The 27,767-nt window shown below is 44.5% G+C and overlaps 1 protein-coding gene across 5 annotated transcripts in view; it reads left to right on the top strand.

Moving 5' to 3' along the window:
• The window catches only part of ARHGAP32 (Rho GTPase activating protein 32), a 199,228-nt gene extending 177,797 nt beyond the window's left edge, over positions 1-21,431 (top strand). For all 5 annotated transcript variants that reach the window (XM_069565475.1, XM_069565476.1, XM_069565474.1 and 2 more), the window contains 9 exons: positions 203-285; positions 3,963-4,070; positions 4,554-4,699; positions 5,388-5,583; positions 6,838-6,983; positions 9,675-9,746; positions 11,766-12,641; positions 13,310-14,283; positions 15,487-21,431. In XM_069565475.1, coding sequence (XP_069421576.1) covers positions 203-285; positions 3,963-4,070; positions 4,554-4,699; positions 5,388-5,583; positions 6,838-6,983; positions 9,675-9,746; positions 11,766-12,641; positions 13,310-14,283; positions 15,487-17,745 — 4,860 coding nt within the window. In that variant the 3' untranslated portion in view covers positions 17,746-21,431. The remainder of the gene's footprint in view (positions 1-202; positions 286-3,962; positions 4,071-4,553; positions 4,700-5,387; positions 5,584-6,837; positions 6,984-9,674; positions 9,747-11,765; positions 12,642-13,309; positions 14,284-15,486) is intronic.
• Positions 21,432-27,767: the final 6,336 nt, after the last annotated feature.

Below are 27,767 nucleotides of genomic sequence, written 5' to 3'. Positions count from 1 at the left end.
AAAATATTATCTTGTATTAGATTTCAGCGTCCCCATAGCGTGTGAACGAAGTTTACTTCATTGGTACTGCATTGTTTTTCCTCATCATTCAGCACCAAAGAGTAAGGTCAATGAATCTCAAAGTGAAACTGAATTGTAAGTGAAGAACTTTCATTTTTACCAACAAAGCCTACTAGTTTCTTTTGCATTATGATTGTTCCAGGATGCTGTTTCAGCAGCAACAGATGAAGAAAGGCTGATAAAAATTCATGATGTCATCCAGCAGCTCCCTCCTCCACACTACAGGTAAACCACGCACTGTAAAATGCCAGCCAAAAGTAGAAGTCAGTTGTGTGAACATGGGCTCCTGGGGTTTCTAACTGTTTAAATTTCCTCGGAGTTCTGACTGTTAAAACTTCCGTTTTTCCATACATTTGTATTTATATTTGTCTTTGTGTTCCCAAGGTCTGGGCACAGTGCTTGGCATCCAGCAGGCACCCTGGAGCCCTCTCTTCTGTTGCTTACTTTTACAGCCCAGATTAATTTGTATGTTAGCTTGGACTCTTGGAATTAGTTTGGAGGATTTCATTGTAACTTTCCTCTCCCCGACTAGCACAACCACACACAGCCCCTTCTCTCATCTTCCTAGAATGGTTGTATGAGTGCTCAGTGTTGATTTTCTACATTGCTGTATCTATGTAAATGTTATTTACAAACTACATCTAACAGTATAAACGTGTGCCTGCATGCTCAATCACATCCAACTCTTCTGCAACCCCATGGACTGGAGCCTGCCAGGCTCCTTTATCCTCCTCTGTCCTTGGGTTTCCCGGGCAAGAATACTGGAGTGGGTTGTCATTTCCTCCTCCAGAGGATCTTCCTGACCAAGGGATTGAACCCATGTCTCCTGCATTGGCACGCAGATTCTTTACCGCTGCGCCACCAGGGAAGCCCGATGTAATAGTATACCAGAATTTTTGTCCCCCTTTCTGGGGTAACCGTGCTTTTTTCATGGAGTGATGGCCTGTTTGGGGTTTGCTGAGTTTCTTTTTATTGCTAGCTTGTCTCCTGACTCTGTCACAGAATAATGGGTTTTCTCTCAGTTCAGGTCAGTCATTCAGTCATGTCTGACTCTTTGCGACCCCATGAACTGCAGCACGCCAGGCCTCCCTGTCCATCACCAACTCCCGGAGTCCACCCAAACCCATGTCCATCGAGTTGGTGATGCCATCCAACCATCTCATCCTCTGTCGTCTTCTTCTCCTCCTGCCCTCAATCTTTCCCAGCATCAGGGTCTTTTCAAATGAGTCAGCTCTTCGCATCAGGTGGCCAAAGTATTGAAGTTTCAGCTTCAACATCAGTGCTTCCAATAAACTCCAAGGACTGATCTCCTTTAGGATGGACTGGTTGGATCTCCTTGCAGTCCAAGGGGCTCGCAGGAGTCTTCTCCAACACCGGAGTTCAAAAGCATCAGTTCTTTGGCACTCAGCTTTCTTTATAGTCCAGCTCTCACATCCATACATGACCACTGGAAAAACCATAGCCTTGACTAGACAGACCTTTGTTGGCAAAGTAATGTCTCTGCTTTTGAATATGCTATCTAGGTTGGTCAGAGCTTTCCTTCCAAGGAGTAAGCGTCTTCTAATCTCATGGCTGCAGTCACCATCTGTGGTGATTCTGGAGCCCAAAAAATAAAGTCTGACACTGTTTCCACTGTTTCCCCATCTATTTGCCACAAAGTGATGGGACCGGATGCCATGATCTTAGTTTTCTGAATGTTGAGCTTAATAAGCCAACTTTTTCACTCTCCTCTTTCACTTTCATTAAGAGACTCTTCAGCTCTTCTTAGCTTTCTGCCATAAGGGTGGTGTCATCTGCATATCTGAGGTTATTGATATTTCTCCTGGCAATCTTAATTCCAGCTTGTGCTTCCTCCAGCCCAACGTTTCTCATGATGTACTCTGCATATAAGTTAAATAACCAGGGTGACAATATACAGCCTTGATGTACTCCTTTTCCTGTTTGGAACCAGTCTGTTGTTCCATGTCCAGTTCTAACTGTTGCATCCTGACCTCAGTTGTGTTTAAACATATCAAGCTACCATTTAAAAGAAACATTTCCCCATGAAAACACCCCTTGTGGTGCCTTAAATCCCACTGTTCGTCCAGGTCTCCTCCATGCAGCAGCAGCTCTTACCCTCCTCCTGGACCCTCCCTTCATCACTTTCTTCCTGACTTGGACCCCTTCTCCTCTGGACCTCTGCCTGTCACCTCCCCTGTGTCCACTCCCTGCTTTCCTAGTGTCCATCTTTGGTAACTTCCTGAGAATAGGTTTGTGGGAGGTGAATGTTCGGAGACTTTGATATGAAAATGCTCTTATTCTCCTCATACTTTTGACTGACAGTTGGCTATAGAATTTTAATCTGTAAATAGTATTTTCCCATAATTTTGATAGTATTACACCACTGGCATCTAAGCAAAAATGCTGCAGCAAAATCTGATACCAGTTCGAGTGCCACTATTTTAGTGTGACCTATTTTGTGTTGTTTAAATCCTTTTGGATGCTTTTAAATTTAGAACCTACCTAGTGGTTCGTTTCCATGGTAACTCATCTTGGAGCAGGCTCTTTTTCATTCCTTGCTCTGGGCACTCATTGGGCTTTCTCCCTCTGGAAACTTCTGAGAAATTTTCTTGTGTTATTTCCTTGATGGTTCTCAGAGCAGCTTACACCTCATCCCTTTTCTTTATTCTTTTTCTAGAATTGTTTTTATCTACTGAACTAAACTCTTTTGAGTTTCTTACCTTTTCTTTGTCAGTTTCCACATATGGATTTTCTCCAAACCATCTCATCATTAAGAACACTTAATTCTAAGAACTAACTGCCTTCCCTCCCTCTCTTTTCTCATTTCTCCGAATGTTTCTACTTTATAGCATCCTTCTCTATTTTGTTTCATGTGTATAATCTCTTCTCTCTGTGAAAATATTACCGGTAGTCATAGATTTGGTTTTGTTTTAAATTGTTATCTCTTTACCACGGTATTTGTTTCTTCCTCATGTGGCAGCTTATCTTCCTTTTCTTCTCAAGTCGCTGACAGGCTCACCTGAATCCTGAAGACTCATACGTTGACCACAATTTAACTTTCATTGCTGTTTCAAATAATACTCTTAAACTTCTATCTTCCATTTATTGTCTTTAATAGTTTTAATCCCTATAAGGTAAGGACACTTTGAGAGATGTATAGGTAATACCTTGTGTTTATCTAATTTAACTTACATTTAAACTCATCATTCTTTATTTTCCAAGATACTCTGCCCTATTGTTAAATCTCTGTATATATAAAAAATTGTTTACATGAATCACACTTGAGAATATATAAGATAAACCAGGAATTAGGATTTAGAGTAAGCTTTCTGTTCCAAGAGCATGTTATTTGCTCAAATAGTCTCCCCATTGGTGCCTGATAGAATTTTTCTTTTAACTCTTTTTAGGCTTGTGAAATATTGTCATTTTCTTTTATAGGAGAAAAATTTAAATTCTCTCTTGTTAGCATATCTGCTGCAAATAGAATACCATGACTTCATGATAGCGTTTGTCGGGAAACTGACTTTTGGAGGATTTACTTCACTGATGTCTCTGAAACTAGATGTGTAACAGGCAAATATTCCTCAAGATTTCTTTAAAACTCAGGCTGTTTCATTTTCTGAGCCAATCCTATCAAAAACTTTCATTTCTTACTGCCTTGGACAATTTTTTCTCGATATTCTATGGATGTAATTACTATATATAAAATCCATACTACTCTGACAGTTCTGTAGAAATAATCATATTTAAACCTTCTAGGCAACAGAAAACCTTGATGGGCTCTATAGGGTTTCTTTTTCCGTTTTTCCATTGAAAACCTAGAGATTAATGAGTGGAGCTTTTCTGCTCTGTACTACTACCTGATGTTTCTTTGTGTTAATATGCTGCATTTCATTTTCCAGAACACTGGAGTTCCTAATGAGACACTTGTCTCTTTTAGCTGACTATTGCTCCATCACAAACATGCATGCAAAAAACCTAGCCATCGTCTGGGCTCCAAACCTGCTAAGGTAAGTTGCATTTGACCCATGACCTCAAGTAGAAACAATCAACTAGCAGTCTAATTCTTCAGTGTTCTCTTAAGGAGAATTTTTGTTTATTTATTTATTTTTAAAATATTTATTCATTTGATTGTGCTGGGTCTTACCTACAGCATGCGGGATCTTTAGCTGTGGCATGCAGACTCTTAGTTGCAGCATGTGGGATCTAGTTTCCTGACCAGGGGTTGAACCCAGACCCACTGCCTTGGAAGCACAGAGTCTCAGCCACTGGACCACCAGGGAAGTCCCAAGGATAATTTTCAAAAGTAAAGCTGATCTGTTGTTTTTATGAGCATCTTCCCTAAAACAGGCGGTCGCGGTTTAGCCAAGGCACTGTCAAAGGGTGCTTTCTTCCTCTGGTTCACATGTGATTTACACACAAACCGAAAAGATAATGCTCTTCAAGACTGCTGTTCTGGGAACCCTCTGATGGTAGTGTCGTTTACCCCACAGATCAAAGCAGATAGAATCTGCCTGCTTCAGCGGGACGGCAGCTTTCATGGAAGTGAGGATTCAGTCTGTGGTTGTGGAGTTCATCCTCAACCACGTCGACGTGCTCTTCAGTGGGAAGATCAACGCAGTCATTCAGGAAGGGGCAGGTAGGCCCACGTGGACGCTCGTCCCCACTGGGACCGTGTCTTTAAACCCCCACCACTTCAGTGAGCAGCATCTCATATCTCAATTTAATAAATCTGTCTCCAAAGAAAGCAGCTGATTTATATCTGCTTCCCAAAACTCACAATTTAACAGTTCTGTTATGTGTTTTTAGTGAATACTAAATATTAGACCTACCATGATCTAAGTTCAGGGAACATAAAAAGTGTATCGTGTCACCTGTTATTGATGTGTGTGAAAGTGTCATATAGAGCAGCAGAAGAAAAACTCCTCCCAAAACTAAAAATGCATGACTGATTCTAGGCCTTGTCTGCAATCCTTTAAGAAAGGAAAATAGTTAAATTATTAAAGTAAATTAGTTACAGTATTAGTTAAATTAATTATTAAACTATTTAATAATAGTTAAATTATTAGTTAAATACTTGAGGAATTTTAAACTTTTATCTACTACTGTTAATAACCTAGTATGTCATTTTCTATTCCTCAGTATAAGGCTCTGTTACTTTTGCCATTTAAAAAATTTAATAAAATTTAAAACAACACAGAAAGATAGATAGATAGACAGGTAACCAGATTTATACACACACAGTCACAGATATTTATATTTTCCCCCCATGTCAGAAAGTTTGAGTCTCATCATTGCTTTTTTTTTTTTTTTTTTTCTTTTCAAAGCTTCTCTATCAAGACCCAAGTCCCTGCTGGTCTCGTCTCCATCTACCAAGCTGCTGACGCTGGAGGAAGCCCAGGCACGAACACAGGCTCAGGTCAATTCTCCAATTGTGACCGAAAATAAATACATTGAAGTAGGAGAAGGGCCTGCTGCACTCCAGGGGAAATTTCATACCATAATCGAGTTCCCACTCGAAAGGTAAAATTCATTCAGTCCTCCTTAAAACAACGTGCATTTCATGACTGTTTGTTCTTTTCTTTTCTTTTACTTTGGTATTTTAGTAGTATTATATTGATTCTGTCCGTCCCAGAAAAACCTGTTCATTCGACTGTGGATGTTACTTCGTGGGAATGGAAGCGAATGGTTATCAAAAAGCATTGCATCGTATCTTAAGAGAAACAGAGAATCAGAGCTGGGAGGACACTGACAAAGTCTGAGAACCACTGCTGTTCACGTTCTCGGCGTCCTCTCCAGCTCTGATTCTGTTTTTCTCCAAAGAAATGATAATAACACGGTTTCTGTAACTTCTTTACTGACTGATTGTGAGGAGACTAATGTCTGTAAGTTAATATTGATTGCAGGTTACTCCTCTGGCTGCTCCATAAGAATATGAGGATTTCAACTCCCTGGATAGGGTAGTGCTAATTGGAGCTCATTTCCATATGTTAGTGTACCTTTCTAAATTCTTTTCATTTCCCTCGACTGAAATGTCCTGACAACAGAAAGTTAGAACATACTCTTACTTGGCCATTCTGAGTTTGTCTTCAGCTTCTTGAATTTTTTCCTCTATGATTTCCTCAAAAACCTCTTTATAAAAGAGTAATCAAGAGTGTCGATGCTGAGTGGACCTGGGTTCCAACCTCGACGCCATCATTTACTCGTCTTACAGCATTAAACTTCTTCTTCTTACTTCCTCGACTGTATAATGAGAATAGTACTTAAAATGACAATAATAGTACCTACCTCAAATGGTTTTATATAACTTAAATGAGATATCATGTATACCAGTTAGCATAGTGCCTGGCATTCAGTATATATTAGTTACTTTTCTTAGTGCTTTGCTTCTTTTTTGGCTTAATTCTCTTTACACACACCTAGAATCATTTTCTTCAACTCTATTTTATTTTTGGAGATTTAGTGTTTCCTCTTCCTAAATATATCTTATTCTCACTTATTTTACATTTTGTGAGATTAGCTCTCAATATGAAAATCTGGTTAAGTTATCTTTGTGAAACTAATTACAACTATTAAAATCCATGCATTTAATTTTCATTTCCTGCTTCAGCAGCGCAGCTCAGCCGTGCTGTGCGGCACGCGCTCTGTGGAAGGCAGGTGTTGACTGTGTCCACCGTGCCTCTGCAGGCTGCTCGCCCCTTTCCATCATTTGTTCATCTTCAGTGAGTAAAGGTAGCCTCTTGGATGCCTTAATGCAGATCATTTTCTCTCTCCTAGGAGGAGGCCGCAAAATAAAATGAAAAAATCTCCCGTGGGGAGCTGGCGTTCCTTTTTCAACTTGGGAAAATCGTCGTCTGTTTCTAAACGGAAGTTGCAGCGTAATGAGAGTGAGCCCTCCGAGATGAAAGCCATGGCTCTGAAAGGTGAGTGTTCACGCCTTCCCTTCCCTCTGCGCCAGGAGCGGCCTGCGTGGGGGCTGCACCTCCCATCCTGTCACACTGCTCTTCTCTTACCAGGACACACACAGCACGTTCTTGTCACAGGCGCCAACAGGGTGTGTCCTCGTTGTACTGTTTCATGTGAACCGTCTTCTACCAATGCTTTATCCCCAGATATATAGTATATATAAGTGCACAGAAGTTCCCAGTTTCTTTGGAAACTATACAGGTTATATATCCTGTCAGTGTGTTTAAAAATTCATAACATATTTGTAATATAGTTTGTATATGGTTGATAATAAGTAACTGCTGTGGTATTTAAACTTACTCATCTTATATATTTATAGTTTTTTTTTTTAATGACAAAATCAGGTTTTGACATGTCTGTCAGAGTTTTAAATCTTACAACCAAAGAAGGTGTCTTTTTCTTAGATGATATGTTGAAGTGAGAGTATCTTATTGGATAGATAAATCTATTTCTGTGTTGTTGAAAGTACTGCTCTTTTAAAAATCATTTAAATCTACTGCTATTAACAGGTTCTGAATCTGTTAGTGCTTACTTCTCAGGCAATGCTAGAAATATAGCGTTCAATTCATTTAATTCATCGTTCTTTCAGTTTGCAATCATGTACTAAGTATGGGCTAGATATTTTGATAGCAGCCTCTGCAGAAAGAAAAAAAATTAAGACACTGCTCCCAACCTTCATGTCTTACTTGGGACATATGCATGTAAGAAAACAAATTTCATGCAGAATCATAGCTATTGAAATTGAGGCTTATGTGAGGCATTTATGGCAGGAGTGGCCAATTCCTATGGGGAGAGAGGTGGGTGGAGGAAATAGAACCTGTGACTCGGGTTTTGAAGGATAAGTAGGGATTCACCTGACCAACAAGGGACTGAGAAAGGTGTTTCGGGAAGTGGCAGCAGTGTGTGGGCGTGTGGAGCAGGAAGCATAAAGAACGTATGCGTGGGATGGTACACACAGGGGTTCAGTTCTCAGGGGCCCAGGGTGCTTGCCGGGGGTGTGGTTTTGTCCTGAGTTCCTTGGGTGTCACTGAATAGCTGCAGTATGTAACATGAGCAAGTTTGGGTTTAAGAAGGATGACTTTGGCAGCAATGTGGGGAATGTCCAGGAAGAGGGTAAGCCTGGAGTCTGGACGTAAGTCAGGAGACAGTTACAGCTGTTCAGGCAGGAAACGAAGAGCATCTGCAGTAAGCAGTGGCTGTGGGAGTGGGAAATAGATTGGAGAGGTATTTATGAGGCAGAATCGACAGGGTGGGCAGAAAAACGGTTGAGAAAGATGCGAACGGTAATTGTCAGGTGTTGATTAAATGGTCAGGGAGTTGCTATTATCACTGAAGGGAGTAGTGGGTTTGGGAAGAAAAATGACATGTTAACTTTGGACATAGTGAGTTGGACCTGCCCAAAAGGTGATGAGTACTAGGTACCTGGAATTCAATAAAGGACTTTAATCTGACTAGAAATACAGATTTGAAACTTGTCAGCAAACCAAGGGTGAGAACCCTAGGGATATTTTTTCTATGGCCAAGGGAGAGCCTGCTGAGTGAGAGAAGCAGGTTGGAGGCTGAATCCTGGAGAAAAGCATTGTTTAGAGGGTGGAGGGAGCAGAGCTGTCACGAAGGAGAGTGAGAAGAAGTGGTCCCTCGGCAGGGACACGGTGGTTGGTGTGCAGTCACTAAGTTGTATTCAACTCTTTGCGACCCCATGGACGGCATGTTGGCGTGGACTGCACACACCAGGCTTCCCTGTCCTGCACCATCTCCCAGAGTTTGCTCAAACTCATGTGCATTGAGTCGGTGATACCATCCGACCATCTCATCCTCTGTGAACCCCTTTTCCTCGTGCCCTCAGCCTTTCCCAGCCTCAGGGTCTTTTCCAGTGAGTCAGCTCTTCACATCAGGTGGCCAGAGTACTGGAGCTTCAGCTTTAGCATCAGTCCTTCCAGTGAGTATTCACGAAGGAAGGGCTTTACAGGGAAATGTCAGCAGCATTGAGCTCTGCTAAGAGATTGAAAGAGGATGAGGATATTTCACAAATAAATTCAACACTTGTAATTAATTAAATGGCCTGTTAGTTTCCTAGGACTACCGTAGCAAATTGTTACCAAGTGAGACAGATTGGCTGAAAACAACAGGAATTTATTTCCTCGCAGTTCTGGGAGCTAAAGACTGAAATCCAGGTGTCAGAGGGCCATGTTCCCTCTGAAGGATCTAGAGAATCCTTCCTGGGCTATCCCAGCTTTGGGGACACCTGCGTTCCTGGCTGGCGGTGGTGCCACTCCAGTCTCTGCCTCTGTCTTCACATGGCTTCTCCATGGTCTCTCTGCAGCTTCTCTTGTTAAAAGGATATGAGTCACTCACTCTAAATTCAGTATGAGATCATCTCAAGATATACCAGTCTTTAGGAAATATAAAAGCAAGTTTTAAAATTCGTCTCTATTCTGAAGTTTATTATTCTTTTAGAAAAGAGATTTTTCACATAGGAAACCACTTGAGAAGAGTACAACACATTATATAAAATGCAGAATTGAATACAGTTGTAGAAAATCTAATCATTCTTGAAACTTTAAATACATGTACAGAAAAACACTGTCCCCTTCACTGCATATGTGAGAGTGAATAAAACATCACACTGTTTGGTTTTGATTCTTCAGGTGGCAGGGCAGAAGGGACCCTCCGTTCAGCTAAAAGTGAAGAGTCTCTTACTTCTCTCCATGCAGTCGATGGTAAGACTAAAGCATCAGTTGTTTTATTCTAGAATATATTTAATAAAAAGATACACTGCTTAATAAATAGGCTGTAGATTATAATTTCCTAAAAATACTAGTTGTTGTTGTTTAGTCACTAAGTCATGTCCAACTCTTTGCAACCCCATGGACTGTAGTCCATCAGGCTCCTCTGTCCATGGGCTTTCCCAGGCAAGAATATTGGAGTGGGTTTTCATTTCCTTCTCCAGGGGGTCTTCCTGACCCAGGGATCGAACTCATGTGTCCTGTATTAGTAGACAGGTTCGTAACCACTGAGCCACCAGGGAAGCCTCACAATACTAGTATCTACTTAGTATTGTCCACTGATGCTTTAATATGCTACTAGTCTTTAATTTCTTCACTTTTGACATGATTGTGATTCAGTTTACATAAAAGTAGGTGAAGTGTTTTAAGTTAACCATTTATATTTATGCCCAGTAAAAGATGGTGTTAATAGTATTTCTTTAAATTTCAAAATGAGAGCACAGTGCTTGTCACAGAGTATAAAATTAAGCAGTATTGATGTTCAGACCAGTGACCTTTTGTCTTGCAAATTTCACGTGACCTTAAATCTTATATATCACTGGTTAGAGATAGTCCTCATTATCTGAGGATGATTTTCTACCAGGAGAATGCAACTGAAAGTGAATCTGCTTAAAATGGGGACCAACGTTATGGTTAATAGTACAAAAAGATTTGATTGCAACTTGGACAAAACTAAAAATGTTGAAGATAACTTTTTAAGCTTCCATTGAGTATAAGTCGGGTTACAGTTGCAGTTCTGTACTAACTTCCAGAATGAACAAAGGTTACATCAGTGCTGACCTGGAAGGAGGCAGAACTTCTTTGACAAAAACAGGTAGCAGCAAATAGGACTTTCCCCACATCAAGACTGGATTGTGTGGGAAGATAGGGAAGAAGCCTTTGTTGCAGAAATGATCGAGAACTGCATTGATTTCCTGCAGACTTTTCTTAATCCGTTGGTTTTCAAATTGTGTTCTTCTGAAGTTTCCCGGGGGTGTCCTCCTCCTGGTCAACTTTCTCATCCTCATTTACAGGTACTCATTGACCCATGGCTATACTTGGGATTCAACAAATCCCTGCCTTTCATGTCAGTGGGGTGTCTGCCATTTTCCTGATTTTCCGGGATTTTCCATTTCACTGAAGTTGAGAGTGGTTCTCAAAAATAGTGCAGTGGACTGGATAAGTGCATGTAGTAAGGTGAAAATGAAATTTGAGTAGGGATTAATTTTATAAGTGGTCAACACATTAGTGGATGTATTTGTGTTAAGACAATGTCTCTTTATGGTACTTCATCACTATGGCTCATCACTGTAACAAAATAATGAGATTAAGATAGAGGACTTCTCTTACCAGTTGGATGTTTAGCAATATCATAAAATAAGGTAATACTATTACCGCTCTTAAGGCTTTTGCCTGATAAGCTTAAAGCCTGTTCTTGCTGAAGAAAAAAAATAAAATTATTTTAAAATATCTGAAAGGGATACATTACTAAATATAAAATTATACTTTACTAAATATAAATACTTTTTTTGAGAAGTTCAATTTTGGGTATGAGGATATTTCTCCACCAAAACAAAAGAATAAAGCAAAAAAAAAGCCCTCTTTCTGTTGCCTATCTGAAGTACCATTTCAAGTGAGTAGTTGTACCTCACAAGTCATGTGTGAAGTCAGTGATAAAACAAGACAAAAAGAAATGAAAACTTGCCCAGTCACAAGAGTCCGTGTTGCAATAGTATAGAATCTAAGAGTTCTGAGTCCTTTTTCCTGTGGAAACCATCCAATGCATCCTGCCTCCAATGGTACTAAGTGAATCTGTTATTGAGCGTTTGCTTTGGGGGTTCCATCTGTGCTCCCCAAGAGACGGTTGCATTTCCTTACTGTATGTAGTGTATCTCTGCTGTACTAAGTAGCTGACTCACGGCACTGTGTGTCCTGGGACATTCATATTCTGACACTGCAACCCATTTTTGCCAGGTGACTCCAAGTTGTTCCGACCCAGAAGACCCAGATCTAGCAGTGATGCCCTGAGCGCCTCTTTTAACGGCGAGATGCTGGGGAACCGCTGCAACTCCTATGACAACCTGCCCCATGACAACGGAAGTGAGGAGGAAGTTGGGCTATTGCACATTCCGGCTCTCGTGTCTCCGCACTCAGCTGAGGATGTTGACTTGAGCCCACCAGACATAGGAGTAGCCAGCCTGGATTTTGATCCGATGTCATTTCAGTGCAGTCCTCCTAAGGCCGAATCAGAATGTCTGGAGAGCGGGGCTTCCTTCTTAGACTCCTTGGGCTACTCCAAGGATAAACAGAGTACCGATAAGAAGGATACGGAAACAGGCGGTAGCCAGTCACAGACTCCAGGAAGCACTGCAAGTTCTGAACCTGTGTCTCCTCTTCAGGAGAAGCTGAGTCCATTCTTCACCCTGGACTTGAGCCCAACTGAAGAGAAAGCATCGAAGCCATCCTCATTCACCGAAAAGGTTGTCTATGCTTTCTCTCCAAAGATTGGACGGAAGATAAGCAAATCACCCTCTCTGAACATATCCGAGCCCATTTCAGTGACCCTTCCCGCCCGGGTGTCAGAAGTCATCGGCCCCGTCGCAAACACGGCAGCTCAGAACGCACCTTCTGCAGCCTGGAACAAAAGTAGCGAAGAAAATGATGTCATAAATAGATCCCCCACCCAGGTAGTAAAGAGAAAAGCAAACGAGAGAGAGGCCCAGGAAGGGTGTGAGTGTGAAGCCCAGCCCCCGGACCAGGGGGCTGCTGCAGACGTAGACTCACCAGGGAAGGAGGAGCCTGCCTCAAGCAGTCAGAGTAAGGCTGTACCTTCTGGACAGACTCAGACAGGTACCATTTGTTTTCCTCCATTCTTGCTTTAAGCTAAGAGGGATCTTCCACCAACTGTGCCTTTTAGGAGAGAAATGTACTCCACAGCTAGCCTTTTATCAAAGAGAATGTTTTTCTAGGTGGTGCTGATGGCTCAAAGCCCTAAATTAAAGTCAACCAAAACATCCCCCAAAGGGCCAGCAGTCCTACTTCAGATCTTAATAAAGTCCCCTTGTCCAGTCAGAATTCCTGGATAATTTTTGCCCAGCTTCATAGCTCTTGATTCTGTTTCCTCTTCTGACAAAATTCTCTATATTATAGCCTTACACATTAACTAGCCAGCCTACACCATCAAATGTAATAAGTATTCTTAATAACTTTCTGCAAGCACTTGAAGCTTGTTTTCTAACCAATCTTTTCTGAGCCGGATGAGGGACTGGCTCCCTGCCTCGCCCATCTCTGTAGCAACCCAGGAGGAGACTGCAGTCTTAAACACTCTGGTTTAGTTTTCCTTCTGAACCAGATGTGTTTTCTGCAGTGTTTGCATGTGGGATAGAAGATTGAGGATGGCCATTTTGAAATATGGAAGGCACTTTTTTTTTTAGTGATCAAATGGGGGAATGTTTGGCTTTCCATGTAGGATAACACAAGCTGCTTTTTCACTTTCTTTTTTCCCAATTTCCCCCCAGGAGCAGACACACATGACCCCCCTCAGGATTCCGTTCCTGTAAGCTCAGTCTCTCTTATCCCACCGCCACCACCTCCGAAAAATGTGGCACGCCTGCTGGCGCTGGCGTTAGCGGAGTCTGCACAGCAGGCCTCCACCCAGTCACTGAAGAGACCAGGCACGTCCCCGGCTGCCTGTGCACACTGTGGGGACATAGCGGTGGCTGCAGCCGAGGACAGACCACCTGCTCCCTACTCTAGCGTTACTCTCGAGAAAGCCTATTTCCAAACCGACAGGCCAGCAGAGCAGCCCCACCTCCAGAACAAGGGCCCTGGGCATGGTGACCAGCCAGTGCCAGACACAACAGCTGCCAGTGACTATACCCATTCCAGCATCACTGACTCCACGGGGCAGTCCCCCCTGGCAGACTTACCAGGCGATCAGCCACATCGAATCTATTTATCTGGGGACCCAGAGAAGGTGAGAGTCACGTCCGTTCCCTCAACAGACTCAAAGTCTGATGATCTCATTACTTTCCCTGAAGACCAATCTGTGAAGACCAGTGTGCCAACCGTCTCCTTTGTGGACCATGATCAGCTCCATTTCTACAGTGGAGATGAGCCTCCTTCTTACCTTGGTGCAAGCGTGGATAAGCCCCATCACCCTTCAGAACTTGCAGACAGAAGTCCTGCCCCTTCTCATTTGCCTAGGGACAAGATCTGCCCTCCTTCCGGGTCCCCTGAAGAGAACACCAGCACAGCCCCCCTGGCGTACATGATGCATGCTCCAGCAGCAGCCATAGCAAGCGCCAGCGAAGCCAGCTGGGACGTGGCAGAACAGCCCAGCACAGTGGAGTATGTAACCGCCACCCTTCAGCGTGCTCAACGAGCCAGCCGTCCCCTACCCCTACCTCCTTCCCAGAGACCCGCAGAGCAGCCCCCGGTCCTGGGGCAGGTACAGACTACAGCCAGTATAGGACTAACCAATCCCCACAAGGTAAGAAGCGGGGCAGGCCAGTGGCATGCAGTGTTTCTCCAAAGGTGTGCCACTCTCCATCAGCGTGTGACGTTGCCTTGAGTGAGATCTGACATCTCTTTTTAAGTCCTAGGCCGATTTCTGTGAAACGCTTCCTGGTTGAGATGGGGATCTGCCTTTATCTTGATGCTGGCTTTTCTCTGAAAAAGGAGCTGCTTCTCCATGGCTGTGGTTTAACTATAACCCTCTCCCTTTACAAAGAGATTATGAGCGCAGGAGTCCACCTGGCCATTGGCTGTCAGAGTTGTGGGGTTTTTCCCGGCTCCCTCACTGACTCAGTGTGACTCTGGGCAAGCTGTCCAACCATCTCTGCCAGTTTTTCACGTCTGCACGGCCAAAGTGCTGTAGTCTCAGGACACTTGGAAGACTTTATGTCTTACCAACTTTCTCGAAATATCAGAGATGACAGTGTCTTAGGACTTTTTGTTTTTTCAGCATTAGCCAGCAGATTGTTGAATAGTCAAGCACCTGTTTTGATGAGAGAATGTTGTATGCAGACTGTGAAGGTTTTTTGTTGTCACCTTGGACTAAAAGGACTTCACTATCTAGTCCTCTATGGAAGATGCTATTTCCAGCCACTTGTTTCTCAAGGGCAGCGTGTGCAGCCTTGCAGTGAGAACCATGTTTGTCTTCTGCTGCCACAGACACACTGGAGCGGGAGGGAGAGGCGGAGGCTGTGTTGAATGCCACCTGGACATGTCCCTTCTTGTCCCTCCCTGTCCTGGGGGCTGAAAACTGCCCACTGGGCAGTGGGTATCACTTCAAAACACTCTTCAGGTAGAATCAGCACTGCTTGTGTAACAGAATGTTCTTGGTGTTGAGACTGAGCTGCACGGATAGACCGGGTACGTGGTTTCAAGCCTAGTGGTCTTTTAAGCAAATCATATCTGTCATGGTGCACCCCATCTCTTGAAAACCCATCCTAAATGAGAACAGCTCTCCAAAGATGGGCTGGCTGCCACACCAGGTGGCCACAGAGGCCTGCCTTCTTTTCCTGACTGTAGGGACAGGCAGGCCTCTGCCCTGTCCAGCACCTCTGCACAGCTTGGGAAATTTCCAGCTGCTGCCCACATGGCCGCAGCTTGTGAGTTATGAATTCAGTAATGTTTGATTCCGTAGAGGGAAGCATAAAAAAACACTCACAGTACTGTCATCTTTCAACAGGTTCAAGGAGCAGTTCCGGTTCCGGAGAGGCCGTCTGAACCCAGGGGCCTGGGTGACCCTGCACCTGTCCTGGTTGGGGATGGCGGGGCCGCTGCGCAGTGCCCAACCTCCGCTCCAGCTCCTCAGCCCGTCCTTCCTGAAAAGGTGCGGGAAGGTGCCAGGGCGCCCGCGCTGCACCTGCGCGCCGAGTCTGTGCCCGCGCACGCCTCCTGTGGCTTCCCCACCCCGGCGCCCCCCGCCAGGACCATGGAGAGCAGACTGGCCGCGGCCCTCCACTCGGGCAGCGCCGATGGGGCAGGCGGCGCCGGGTACCACTCCTTCGTTGCCGCTGCCTCCGCGGAAGAAACCTTGCCTTTGCCCCTCCCTGTCCCACAAGCCAAGCACGGCCCTCTTAAGACTGCTTACCCCACGTTCGCCAGGCCTGACCTCACCACGGAGCCCTTCGGTCCAGAAAACTGTCTGCATTTCAATATGACCCCAAACTGCCAGTTCCGCCCCCAGAGCGTGCCACCCCATCACGGGAAAGCGGAGCTGCACTCAGTGTATGCGTCCAGGTCGGAGCCACCAGCCTCCACGGGCCCCCGGTACAACACGTACGTGGCCCCCGGGAGAAGCGTGTCTGGACACCAACCGAAGCCGTGTAGCCGGGCAGAGTACGTGTCCTCACTGAGCTCGTCCATCAGGGGTGGCTGCTACCCCGAGGACATGCCGCCGTACCCCACCATCCGCCGGGTGCAGTCTCTGCACGCGCCTCCGTCCTCCATGATCCGCTCTGTCCCCATCTCCAGGACAGAGGTGCCCCCAGATGAGGAGCCCGCCTACTGCCCACGACCCCTGTACCAGTATAAGCCATATCAGTCATCCCAGGCCCGCTCGGACTACCACGTCACTCAGCTGCAGCCTTACTTCGAGAACGGCCGGGTGCACTACCGGTACAGCCCCTACGCCAGCTCGGCCAGTTCCTACTACAGCCCCGACGGCGCTCTGTGTGACGTGGACGCCTACGGCACGGTGCAGCTGCGGCCCCTGCACCGCCTGCCGGGCCGCGACCTGGCCTTCCTCGCCCCGCGGCTGCAAGGCAAGAATGTGTACGCGTTCGCCGGGGGTGCGGCCCCGCGCGCCCGGCCCAGCGTGGCCAGCTACTTCCCGGCCAATGACCACAGCATGGTCCACATGCCCCCGGTGGCCGACGCGAAGCACGCGTACGCCTCGTGGGATCTGGAGGACCTGGAGAAGTACCGCCTGCAGTCCATCCGCAGGGAGAGCCGTGCGCGGCAGAAGGCCAAGGGGCCTGTCGTGTCCCAGTATGACAACATGAGCCCGGCCGGCGCGCCGGATGACCTGGGCGGCATCTATGTCATCCACCTGCGCAGCAAGTCGGATCCTGGGAAAACTGGACTCCTCTCGGTGGCCGAGGGCAAGGAGGGGCGGCACCCGGCCAAGGCCCTGAGCCCCGAGGGGGAGGACCGCTTCTACCGGAAGCACGCGGAGCCGGAGCTGGAGCGCGTGCCCCACCACCAGGGCGGGTACGGCAACGGGCAGCCGGAGAAGCCGTGCCTCCCCCAGAAGCAGAGCAGCGTCAGGAACCGAAAGCTGCACGACGCGGGCTGCAGCCTCCCCGAGCACAGGCCGCATCAGGAAGCAAGCCATAGGCAGCTGTGCGACCCGAAGAATGGGCCCCCTTTCCCCCAGGGAGCCGGCCCGCTAGACTACGGGCCCAAAGGGCTTCCAGACCCTGCTGAGCCTGTCAGCTACCTTAACTCTGGAGGGAAATACGTGCCGTCAGGGCCGGAGTCTTTAAGACCGAGCCACAAAGAGGTGCGGCTCCCCAAGGAGCTGGAGCGGCCGCGGGCCCGGCAGCCCCCGGCCGCAGAGAAGCACCCCAGAGACTGCTACACGGAGGAGGAGCACCTGTCGCAGTCCGCGCTCCCGCCCCCTAAGCCAGAGAGGAGTCACAGCCTCAAACTGCACCACCCTCAGAGCACGGACAGGGACCCCGGCGTGCTGTACCACTACCACACCCACGGCAAGCGCCCGGGCCGGGGGACTGCCGGGCCGCAGTACGATAACCTGGAGGGCTACCACTCCCCGCCCCAGCACCAGCGAGGGGGCTTCGGAGCAGCGGCAATAGGCCCGTACATGCCCCCCGGCTTCCCCCACCCCCAGAGCAGGACATACGCCACCGCTCTGGGGCAGGGCGCCTTCCTGCCCACAGAGCTGGCCTTGCAGCCTCCTGAAACGCAGGTCCATGCAGAATGAGCCCCGGGAGCAATAGAGTTGACGCAGCCTCTGCTGGACAGTGGACTGTTCTATTTTTTTCAGTAACCAAAAAAAAAAAAGCTACAAACCGCCCCCCCACCACATTAAAAAAAATAAGAAGAAAAACAAATCACCATCTTTTCCCCTTTTCCCAGCTTCATCACCACCTCTTCTACAGACTGTTGTCATTTTTGTCATTTAAAGATCTGAACGATTGTGAAGCACTGTGTTGAAAACCTAGTAAAGAAATTTGTTACAGACCATACTTGCCACATAGGGCTGATTTGTAAGAGCCTGAGGACTGCCTTTAATGGAATTTGAGTTTGACGGTGTCCTTCCTAGCACTTGCTGCGTCCTTCAGAGCAGCTGACACCCACTTCTTAAGGTCTTGTGTGCCCTGTCCTGTCCTGTTCCCACTTGCTTTCCCAGTAGCCACAGCCTTGCCCAGAGAGTCACCCGTTTTCCTTGTCAGGTCATACCTCCTTGTCTTGGAAGGGGCTGTGTGTTAAATTAGAGTGGAGAGAAACTTCTCCCTGAGCCTTCACATAAGACTGTTATTGGACATTTAACAAATTATAGCCAAAAAAAAAAGGAATTAGGACTTTAAACATTTAATAGTCATTACAAAATGTCAGACCCATTAGATCCAGGCTGAACCATACTCTTCTCCTGGCTGCTCCACACACTTCAGTGAACAGGCTCATCCCACGGCAGAGGGGTTTCTAAGTTACAGTTAAAGAAACTTCTTAGGTGGAAGTCTGTGACCTTCGTTAGCACCAGAAACTACATCAGTGGTTCTAAGCTGCTGCCTGTCTTCAGTTTTTTTTTTTCTCAATAGTATTTGATAAATTGTGATCCTAGTGAAGTATTTTACACAATTTGTTTTCCTAAAGCAGTTTTTTTCCCCCTCATTTAAAAAACAATGAAAAACCAGCATGGTTTGCCTGGATAAACACACATAATATCACATGACTGTAAATTTACATATTAATTTGTTTCTAAACCAGGTATCCTGGGAATTCTTACAGTAGCTACAGGTTATTATTATCCATTAGTAAACTGAGCGTTCCTGCAATAACACTTAGCACAGCCCATTTGACCTGCTGGAATTCTGGGCAGCAATCGTTTAGGTCCCGAGAAATTACCGTATTGTGTCTTCCCTCTGTCCCTGGGCAATTGCAGTCTAAACTGTAATTGCCATCCACACCAGCATTTCAGGTTTAGTCCTCGCAACACTGCAGACATGTTAAACATGTTCCATATCCAGGACTTTCTTTTGAAAGTTTGCATTCCATTTTCTCAACCCACCCCACCACGAACGCCAGACCAGAAGGCAGTCCTGTATTTATAAAACGAGTTGAGATAATCATGTCATTCCATAACTCTTAATAATACTTGATTTTTATACATTCACATGTTTTAAATGCTCAAGTTTGTAGAAGACACTAGGAGAATTCCATTCCATTTACTGGATGGTTGCTGCTCTGGCTTTTTAAAACTTGGAACTAACGTTTATTTAGAGCAAAGAAAAATCTTTTAAGAGGCTAAATTGATGCTGCTATTATTGCTGTGAAATTGTGTAAAGATTAGGATTCATGCCAGTTTTTTTAAATCTAAAAAATCATGTGATTGCATTTTAAGGGTTTATATTTAGAAAAAGAAAATAAAGTTTTAAGAGCAACACATTTACTTATTAATATATGTGGAAATACTCTGTTAGGTGTTCTTTTGTTCCCCCAGAATTGATCGAAGAGATTCAATAAATATCATGGAGGAAATCCTGAAATTCTAGAAAAGGTCTGTGAAGCTCAGGCCTCAGTATAGACCCACCTGCTCTGTAGTCACAGTGGGAGGGAACCTGATTGGAAACTTCAGTTTAGCACACACATGAGGAGTTCCGTGCAGGAATTTGCTCTTTGGTGAATATGCAGCACTAATTTTTTTTCCAACCCTTACCATCTTTTTGTCAGTAGGCGACCGATGGCCGCTTTGAGGGAAGACAAGCCGTCTGAGCTCTCACAGGCAGCCCGGAGATTAGAGAGAGGAGCTGGTGTGGCCCCGAGACACAGATGGCTTTAGGAGCTGAGAGCCTAGAAAGATGTGGCTGAAGTCTGTCCAGTGTTCATACCTGTGGATTGGTCACACACACTGTTTACTCCTGAAACTAAAGTCTATTTTATAAAATGTTCCATGAGTGTGGAAATATCAGGTACATATTTTGAATACAGAAAAATGACTCAAACTCCTGGTAAAAGTGTGAAACATAAACTCTGCAATCTAGCGTTGTTTCACCGAGTGTAGATCCAGCCTTAACTTCGGGTGCAGTTACTGAGGGGCTTCGCCTGCATCCTTCCCTGTCTGGTTATCGCGGGTAGATGGCAGATCACTGTGAGCCAGCTTGCCTCAGCACAGCCACCTTGTTGATAGATGACATTGCAGGGTGAGCAACCAAGTGTCAGCACTTTTACACTTAGACGTGGAGCCTACGATCAAGGAAACGGAGCTGCCTTACTCGTGAAACCCAGAATTTTAATTCTGTTGGTATTTTCACAGCCATGTCTCCAGATTTTATCCTTTTTTGGCAAAATTCTGATGCCACAGCTTGGTTTGATTGAAATAAATATTCCCTGGATGTCTCATCAGGGACTCTGCTGACAGCCCCAGAGATGCCACCTCCTTTCAGTAGATTTCATCTGAGCCTTATCGACAGCTCACCGTCTTCAGGTTCCTTCTAAAAACATGAAAGTCCCTGGGACGGTCCCAAAGACAGGGCCTGCACATTTTTATAATGGCAAAGCATTTTTTAAAAGGGTTGGGTTGAAATATCTAGGAATAATCCTGTAAAGAAGAGGGACCATTAATGTGAGCGGAGATAGACTAGGTCATTACCACACCTGAAGCAGCAATAGGTGTATACAGTGTAAATTTGAAATCCACCCTTTAGTTTCAAAAAAAGGAGCCTGCGAAGCCCATTTATCTGTTTCCAGCCCCGTCAGTCACCCATCCAGTATGTTGGCAGAGTATTGTCTGAGCAGTGTGTGTAAGGAGTATTAATGAAAGCAAAAGTATGTCAGAAAGTTACTTCCAAATGGTTAGAGGCATGTGACTTTTAGTACTGTGTGTTAACGGAATGTCAGGAATGGTATATTTTAACTGTGTGCAAGATAATGTCAGTGTGCACAGAGGGTCTTTTTTCCTTTTTTGATTAGTGCTGTTAGTGTTCAAAGAATAAAAATGGTTGTTTTACAGTTTAGATTCCAAGATAGCAAAATCTGATTTTTCAACCATGACCTGCATGAGAGAAGCATCCTAGGAAGTCTTAGCTCATACTTCTGAGTTCTTAACTTTAATTTATATAGTGTTTTTTTTATGTTTTAATATTTTTGTGAACTGGTGTAAATTGTTAATGCATATAAGCTTGTGTATTTTTGTAAATAGTTTGTGATTTATTTCTTGACCCATATGTAAATATTTAGAGTCTCATTTCTTCAAAGCTTATTTGAAGCTGAGTTGTGGGTTTGGGGTTTTGTTCGTTTGTTCCTTTGTTTGTTTTGGTTGGGGTGGGGGGCGGGGAGAGAAGGGATTTTGTATTCTGATAATCCAGACGGAGATATCTTGTGGTTTAAAGCAAATGTCCCACTGAAAGCAATTCAAATATCAAGAAAATTATTTCAGGTTAAAACACACTTCCTGTGTACGTGTTTGCTTTCTAAACCTAATGTGAGTTATAACAAAGTAGATGGGTAATCAGGGGTAATCGGGGCTATTCTGGCCAAAAGATGAGTGTTTCTATGACACAAATTCTTATACCAAAAAGATACTTTATTTAAGGGAAGGGGTTTAATTTCTCCTGTCTTCATCTTTCACAGTAGGCTGGCTGGCTGAATTTTTCCCCAGGGCAGACAGGCTTTTTGGAACTGCAGGCATCTATACACTGGGCTGCCTCCTGGCTCCCAAGCTTAAGGTGCACAGGAGGGTGAACTAGCTTCTTAGGGTTCTCCAGAAGGGGGTTATGTATACAGCCATACTTCTCAAGATTCCCACAAAGCATCCTGTGTACTTTGGAGTGAAATGACCAGATAAGAATCTCCTACACTTGGTCACCTGTTTCCAGCTGGTGTGTGGATAAAGATGAAGCATTCCAATGTGTCAAATGCTGTTGGTCACCCAGCTGTCAGATGGGGGTCCAGATGCATTCCTGTGCCAAAGTTCTCAAATGCTTCTCTATCAACCAGAAATTTTTGAAGGAAAAAACAAACCCAGTATCAAGCTATTGAAATTCTAGTTTTCCTACTAGGAATGATAAATTACAAATCATTCTTCATCCTAAAATATTAGGGCCTGTCACTTTTTTGCCAGTCATTCAGAAGGAAAGTCACCTGTTCAGTACAGGTGACCCTGGTGTACCCATCATGTTCTGTCTACCTGCTACCACACTGCAGACCGGAAGCAAGGTGTGACATCTGCTTCCAGTAAAAATGCCCAGCCTGAACACATGTTCCCATGGAGACTGCTGCTCAGAGGGGATAAAAGACATAGATGACATCTCCACTGGGTCTTCCACTGTCCTTAATTTTCTGAAGTTCTCATTTCCATACCAGCTATTACCAAATGTCCTTCATACTGATGAAGATAGAGTACCTTCCTCTTAAAATGTATATTTACTTATCACTGAGAAATAGTGGTGAATACATTGGTGGCGTTTGAAATTTTCTTTTGTGGTTCTACAGGAAAGGGCACACTATAGTAATATTGACTCCCTGTTACATTAAAATTTCGAATACCTCCAAACACCTGAAATAAGACATTTTAGTTGCCATGTGTCTCACATAATTGCATAATTGAGAATGTATGTCTTAAAAAGAAAATTGAGATTTAATTGTTATTTTAAATATTTTAGTTAATTATAGTATTTCCAGAATATATTTCAAGTCACAAACTTCTTTTGCTGTTAGTATACCTAAGGACTCAGCATTTACACCTGTGGATCACTGTCCCATAAGATAGTGATACGGTCAAGACACACTGAGTTAAAAAGTGTTTGCTTCTACACATACCAAATGCTCTACCATGCCAGTCTATACATAAGAGTCCTATCACGGTCCTGTGTTTGTTTGTTTTTTTATTTCCTAAACCCTCCTTTCTGACGTTACTTCCTGCCACTGTCTACATGCTACCTGTCAGACTTCCTCTAAATAACCATTCAAAATAAATAAGCTTGTCAAAATGATGAGTAAAATTCTGAACGATTGGGGTTTTGCATCTGTATTTCATTACTTAGAACCTCTGATTCTTTTCTCCTAATAAGGTACTTGGATAGCTAGGTTTCAGAAGATGAGATTATTGTGTAAGATGCTTAGAAGGGAGAATAAAAGACTCTAAGAGTTCTCCCTACATTTGACCTTTTGTGAGAAAGCAATATGATTAGACACAATGGCATTTTCCATGCTAACAGCTCCGCAGAGAGGAATGCTGACCCACAGAAGACATCCAGCTCCTCCATGAACTCCAGGGGGAAGAGAGGAGTGCCAGACACATAACTTAAGTTGTCACACAGCCATTCAGTTAGTGCCCTTTTTTTCCATTTCCTAAAAACATCTTGCAAAACATCCTGAGATTTCTCAGCCACATGTTCATGCTTTAAACTGGGCAGATACTTCTCAAACTTTAGACTCCATATAAAGCAGCTGGAGGGCAGTTAAACATAAGACTCCTCGGGCAACCACCAGACAGTCTGGTGGGGCTAGGGTTGGACCCAGGAATCTACAGTTTTAGCCCCTATTGCCTGATTCTAGCACAGGTGGTTGAGATGTACTTGACAGCAGATGGAATGGGCCCCTATCAGAGGGAAACCAGTTCTAGTTTCTAGAGCTTTGCCACTTTTTCTCATTCACACCATGGTTCCCCATCTCTTTAGTGATTCCAGAAGTTTATCATTAATTTCTCTATCCCTGTGAATAAATATTAAGCCCAGGTTCAATTATTTATAGCAATGAAAGATAGAAAAATTATGTCTAATTGACCTGACAAGCAATACAGAAAAAAAAACATTCTCTAAAACTGGTAAGGTGCTCATGACTTTATAACATTGTCTCCTATTATACACCTACATAGTCAAGGTCTGTACCGTTGCCTCCCATTATACACTTAGACAGGCAAGGTCTATACCATTGTCTCCTATCATACAATTACATAGTCAAGTCTCATTTGTGAAACATTCAAGCTGTTAGGAAGTGTAGTTCATGTGTATTGCTATTCACACAGTCAATTCAAACACTGTATTAAGGGATAACAGAAATAACCCTTTGGACCAAGTGATCTGCCTGCCTTTCTCATCAAAACATTTACAAGAACTATCAGCACATAATTCAATACTTGACTCCTCAGTTGTGTGTATTTTATCAACTGTGGGCAATAGTATAGAAGTGTTTTGAACAGCCATGGTGACACTGTGCTTACCACATACTACAGTACCGGTCGCTGCTGTAAGCCTTGTGCGTCTATGAACTCATCTGTTCCCCATTAGTTTACAGATGAAGCCAAGGCGCACAGAGGTTAAACCCATCACCACTGCTGTATACAGCTAGTGAAGAGTGAGGGAGCTGAGAGTCAGACCCAGGTATTCTGAGAAGCTTATGCTCTAATAAAAGCAGACTTTAGAGTTGAGTAACTGAATCCTAACTGTTACAAATTCTAAAACCCTTAACTACTAAGCCTTTCTAAAATCATGCTAAACCATGGCTTTCTCCTCTCTAAAATGGGAATAATAATAATAGTACCTACCACTTGGGGTTGCTGTGAGAACTAAAGTAGATAATGTCCCTAAAGGGCAAAGCAGGAGAGCAAGTACCCGGTAAAAGTTGTCCAGGCTTTGTATTATGGGATGATGCAAGATTGTGCAGAATTAAGGAAGAGAAGATTCTGTTATATATCATTAAGAATTTAATCAGTTGGGTCAACATTTCTGTAAAACTGGAGGGTTTCACATAGTTGACATATCTTGCAGGAAGAGAATCTTGACTAGTAGAGAGAGATGCAAGACGTAATTTGGTGGTTAAAAGGAAACTTCAGAGGGAGACTGGTAGTGCAGAAAGCCCTTACTTTCTGTCCCGAGCCCAGGTTCCCTGCCCAAACCGTACACTCAGCTAAGGATGCCCTTCTCACGGGAGGCGATTTCTCCTCACTGGGTTCTCCATCAGAGAGTCTTCCTTGATGACCCAGTTCAAGACCACTGGATCCCCTCACCCTCTTAATTCTCTAAATAACACTTATTCAGAAAAGATTTGTATATTTTGCCTACTAATTGTCCGCATCCCTTCACTGATTTCTAAGCCCTACGATTCCTTGACACACAGTATGTATACAAATAGGCTTGTTGAATGAATGAATGAAAAATGTTAAAGAAAGAGACTACCATATGACCTAGCAATCCCATTACTGGGCATATACCCTAAGGAAACCACAATTCAAAAAGACACATGTACCCCCAGTGTTCATTGCAGCACTGTGCACAATAGCCAGGACATGGCAGCAACCTACATGTCCATTCACAGATGAAGGGTTAAAGAAGTTGTGGTACATATATATGGTGGAAAAGTGAAAGTCACTCAGTCGTGTCCGACTCTTTGAGACCCCATGGACTATACAGTCCATGGAATTCTCCAGGCCAGAATCCTGGAGTGGGTAGCCTTTCCCTTCTCCAGGGGATCATCCCAACCCAGGGATCGAACCCAGGTCTCCCGCATTGCAGGCAGATTCTTTACCAGCTGAGCCACAAGGGAAGCCCAAGAATCCTGGGGTGGGTAACCTATCACTTCTCCAGCAGATCTTCCCAACCCATGAGTCGAACCAGGGCCTCTTGCATTGCAGGCGGATTCTTTACCAACTGAGCTATCAGGGAAGGTGTGGTGGAATATTATTCAGCCTTTAAAAGGCATGAATTTGAGTCAGTTGAACTGAGGTAAATGAAACTAGGGTCTGCTATACAGAGTGAAGTAAGTCAGAGAAAAATAAATATTGTACATGAATGCATATATATATATAGGATCTAGAAAAATAATACTGATAAACTTATTTACAGGGTAGGAATAGAGACACAGACATGGAGAACAGACTTATGGGCACAGCAGGGGAAGGAGAAGGTGGGACGAATTGAGAAAGTAGAATTGAGACATACAGACTACCATATGTAAAATAGCTCATGAGAAGCTGCTATATAACCCAGGGAGCTAAGCTCAATGCTCTGTGATGACTTAGAGGGGTGGGATGGAGGGAGGGAGGGAGGAGGGAGGGGACATACATATACTTACAACTGATTCACATTATCGTACAGCAGAAACCTACACAAACTTCTAAAGAAATTATCCTCCAATTAAAATAAAATTTTAAAAAAGAAAGAAAGAAAGGGGTCATAGAAACAATAACTCTAGAAAATTCCTGTTTTGGCCACGCACAGTCCTGCGGGGAAGAGCTGCCTTTGTAACCAGTAGGCATCTCTAGACACCGAGACCTGATCTTTCCGCGGCCTGGAGAGCAGGATTTCAAAGAAGCCACCAGATGGCGCTGGTGACGCGCTGATTCCTCGAAAGTGTCCTGTGTGTGGGCCAGGGCGGCTGGGACCTCTGGATGCTCCCTGGGCTGCTTTCTCGCTCTTCTCTTCTCACCCACTTCCACAAGGGCACTTCAAGGGCACGGACGTGGACTGGAGAGCTGATATGAAGAGCCAGCCATGAGAACAGGAGGGTGAGACTGGAGCTGTGACACACAGGACCTAGATGAAAATGCCCTCTGTCCCAAGAACGCTAGGGAGAGGTTGCTTTCATTAGGAGACTTGATATTGTCTAAGGATCATTTCGTGGTTTTGTTTATTGCTATTTTTAGGAAATGGCATAAACGTTTGGAAACAGACGTCTCCATTTTCATAGGCTGAGTCCTGGAAGGGTTTCTGACCTTCAGCAGAGTTTCCAAACCTGGACACATCAGAATTCCCTGCCGAGTTTGTTTGGTTTTTTTTTTTTTAATATATATTTCTATGCACCACTGAATGAATTGTCTCTTTGATGGCCAGAGAACTTTTTTATAAAAAACTTTTTATTTTTTATTGGGGTATAGTGGAAAAGCCCCTGAGGCTGGGAAAGATCGAGGGCAGGAGAAGGGTGACAGAGGGTGAGATGGTTGGATGGCATCACCGACTTAATGGACACAAGTTTTAGTAAATTCCAGGAGATAGTGGAGGACAGAGGGGCCTGGCATGTTGCTGTCCATGGGGCCACAGAGTTGGACATGACTTAGTGACTGAACAACAAAAATACCTGAATAACAATGTTGTTATGGTTTCAAGTGAACAGTGAAGGGACTCAGCCGTATATATACATGGATCCATTCTTTCCAACTCCCTCTTCCATCCGGGTTACCAAAAAGCATTGAGCAGAGTTCCCAGTGCTGTATAGTAGGGCCTTGTTTGTTATCCATTTTAAATATAGCAGTGTGTACATGTCCATTCCAAACTCCCTACCTATCCTTTCCCTCATCCTTCCCACCACCTCTGCTGGCAACCTGTATTTTTAAATGGAACTCCCCAGAAGAATCAGTTTCATCCATGATTTAGATGCCATCATTCTTGGAGAGGTGTCATCCCCCAGGCTCATTCTAGAACCAACCCTCTCTGCCCACCACTCCCTGGCCTGTCGGGGGCTCAGCTAGCCTCACACGGAAGGAAAAAGCAAGGGCACTTTACAATCCAGGTGTGTGCAGCCTCCTTCACTCTTTCTCTGAGCCTAAGTGAAAAGACAGCCTCCAAACTGAGAAACTGAGCAGCCCCCAACTTAATCTGCCATATATTCTCAGGCTTCTTAGGGTTCGGATTAGGGAACAAAGTTTTCAGACTTTCCCATCCTGAATTGAGCTTTTAGGTTTACAAAGGGCTGGAAACATAAGTGTGATCTAAAACAGGTGGTTCTAACTTTCCCAAGCCCAACAGTTCCATGGGGCCAAGAGCCGTGTCTCTGGCTTGTTTCGCTCTC

Source organism: Ovis canadensis, chromosome 21, assembly GCF_042477335.2.
Source record: "Ovis canadensis isolate MfBH-ARS-UI-01 breed Bighorn chromosome 21, ARS-UI_OviCan_v2, whole genome shotgun sequence".
Taxonomy (NCBI): Eukaryota; Metazoa; Chordata; class Mammalia; order Artiodactyla; family Bovidae; genus Ovis; species Ovis canadensis.
The sequence above is the reverse complement of the archived record's forward strand: the minus strand, read 5'-3'. Positions and strand labels throughout refer to the sequence as shown.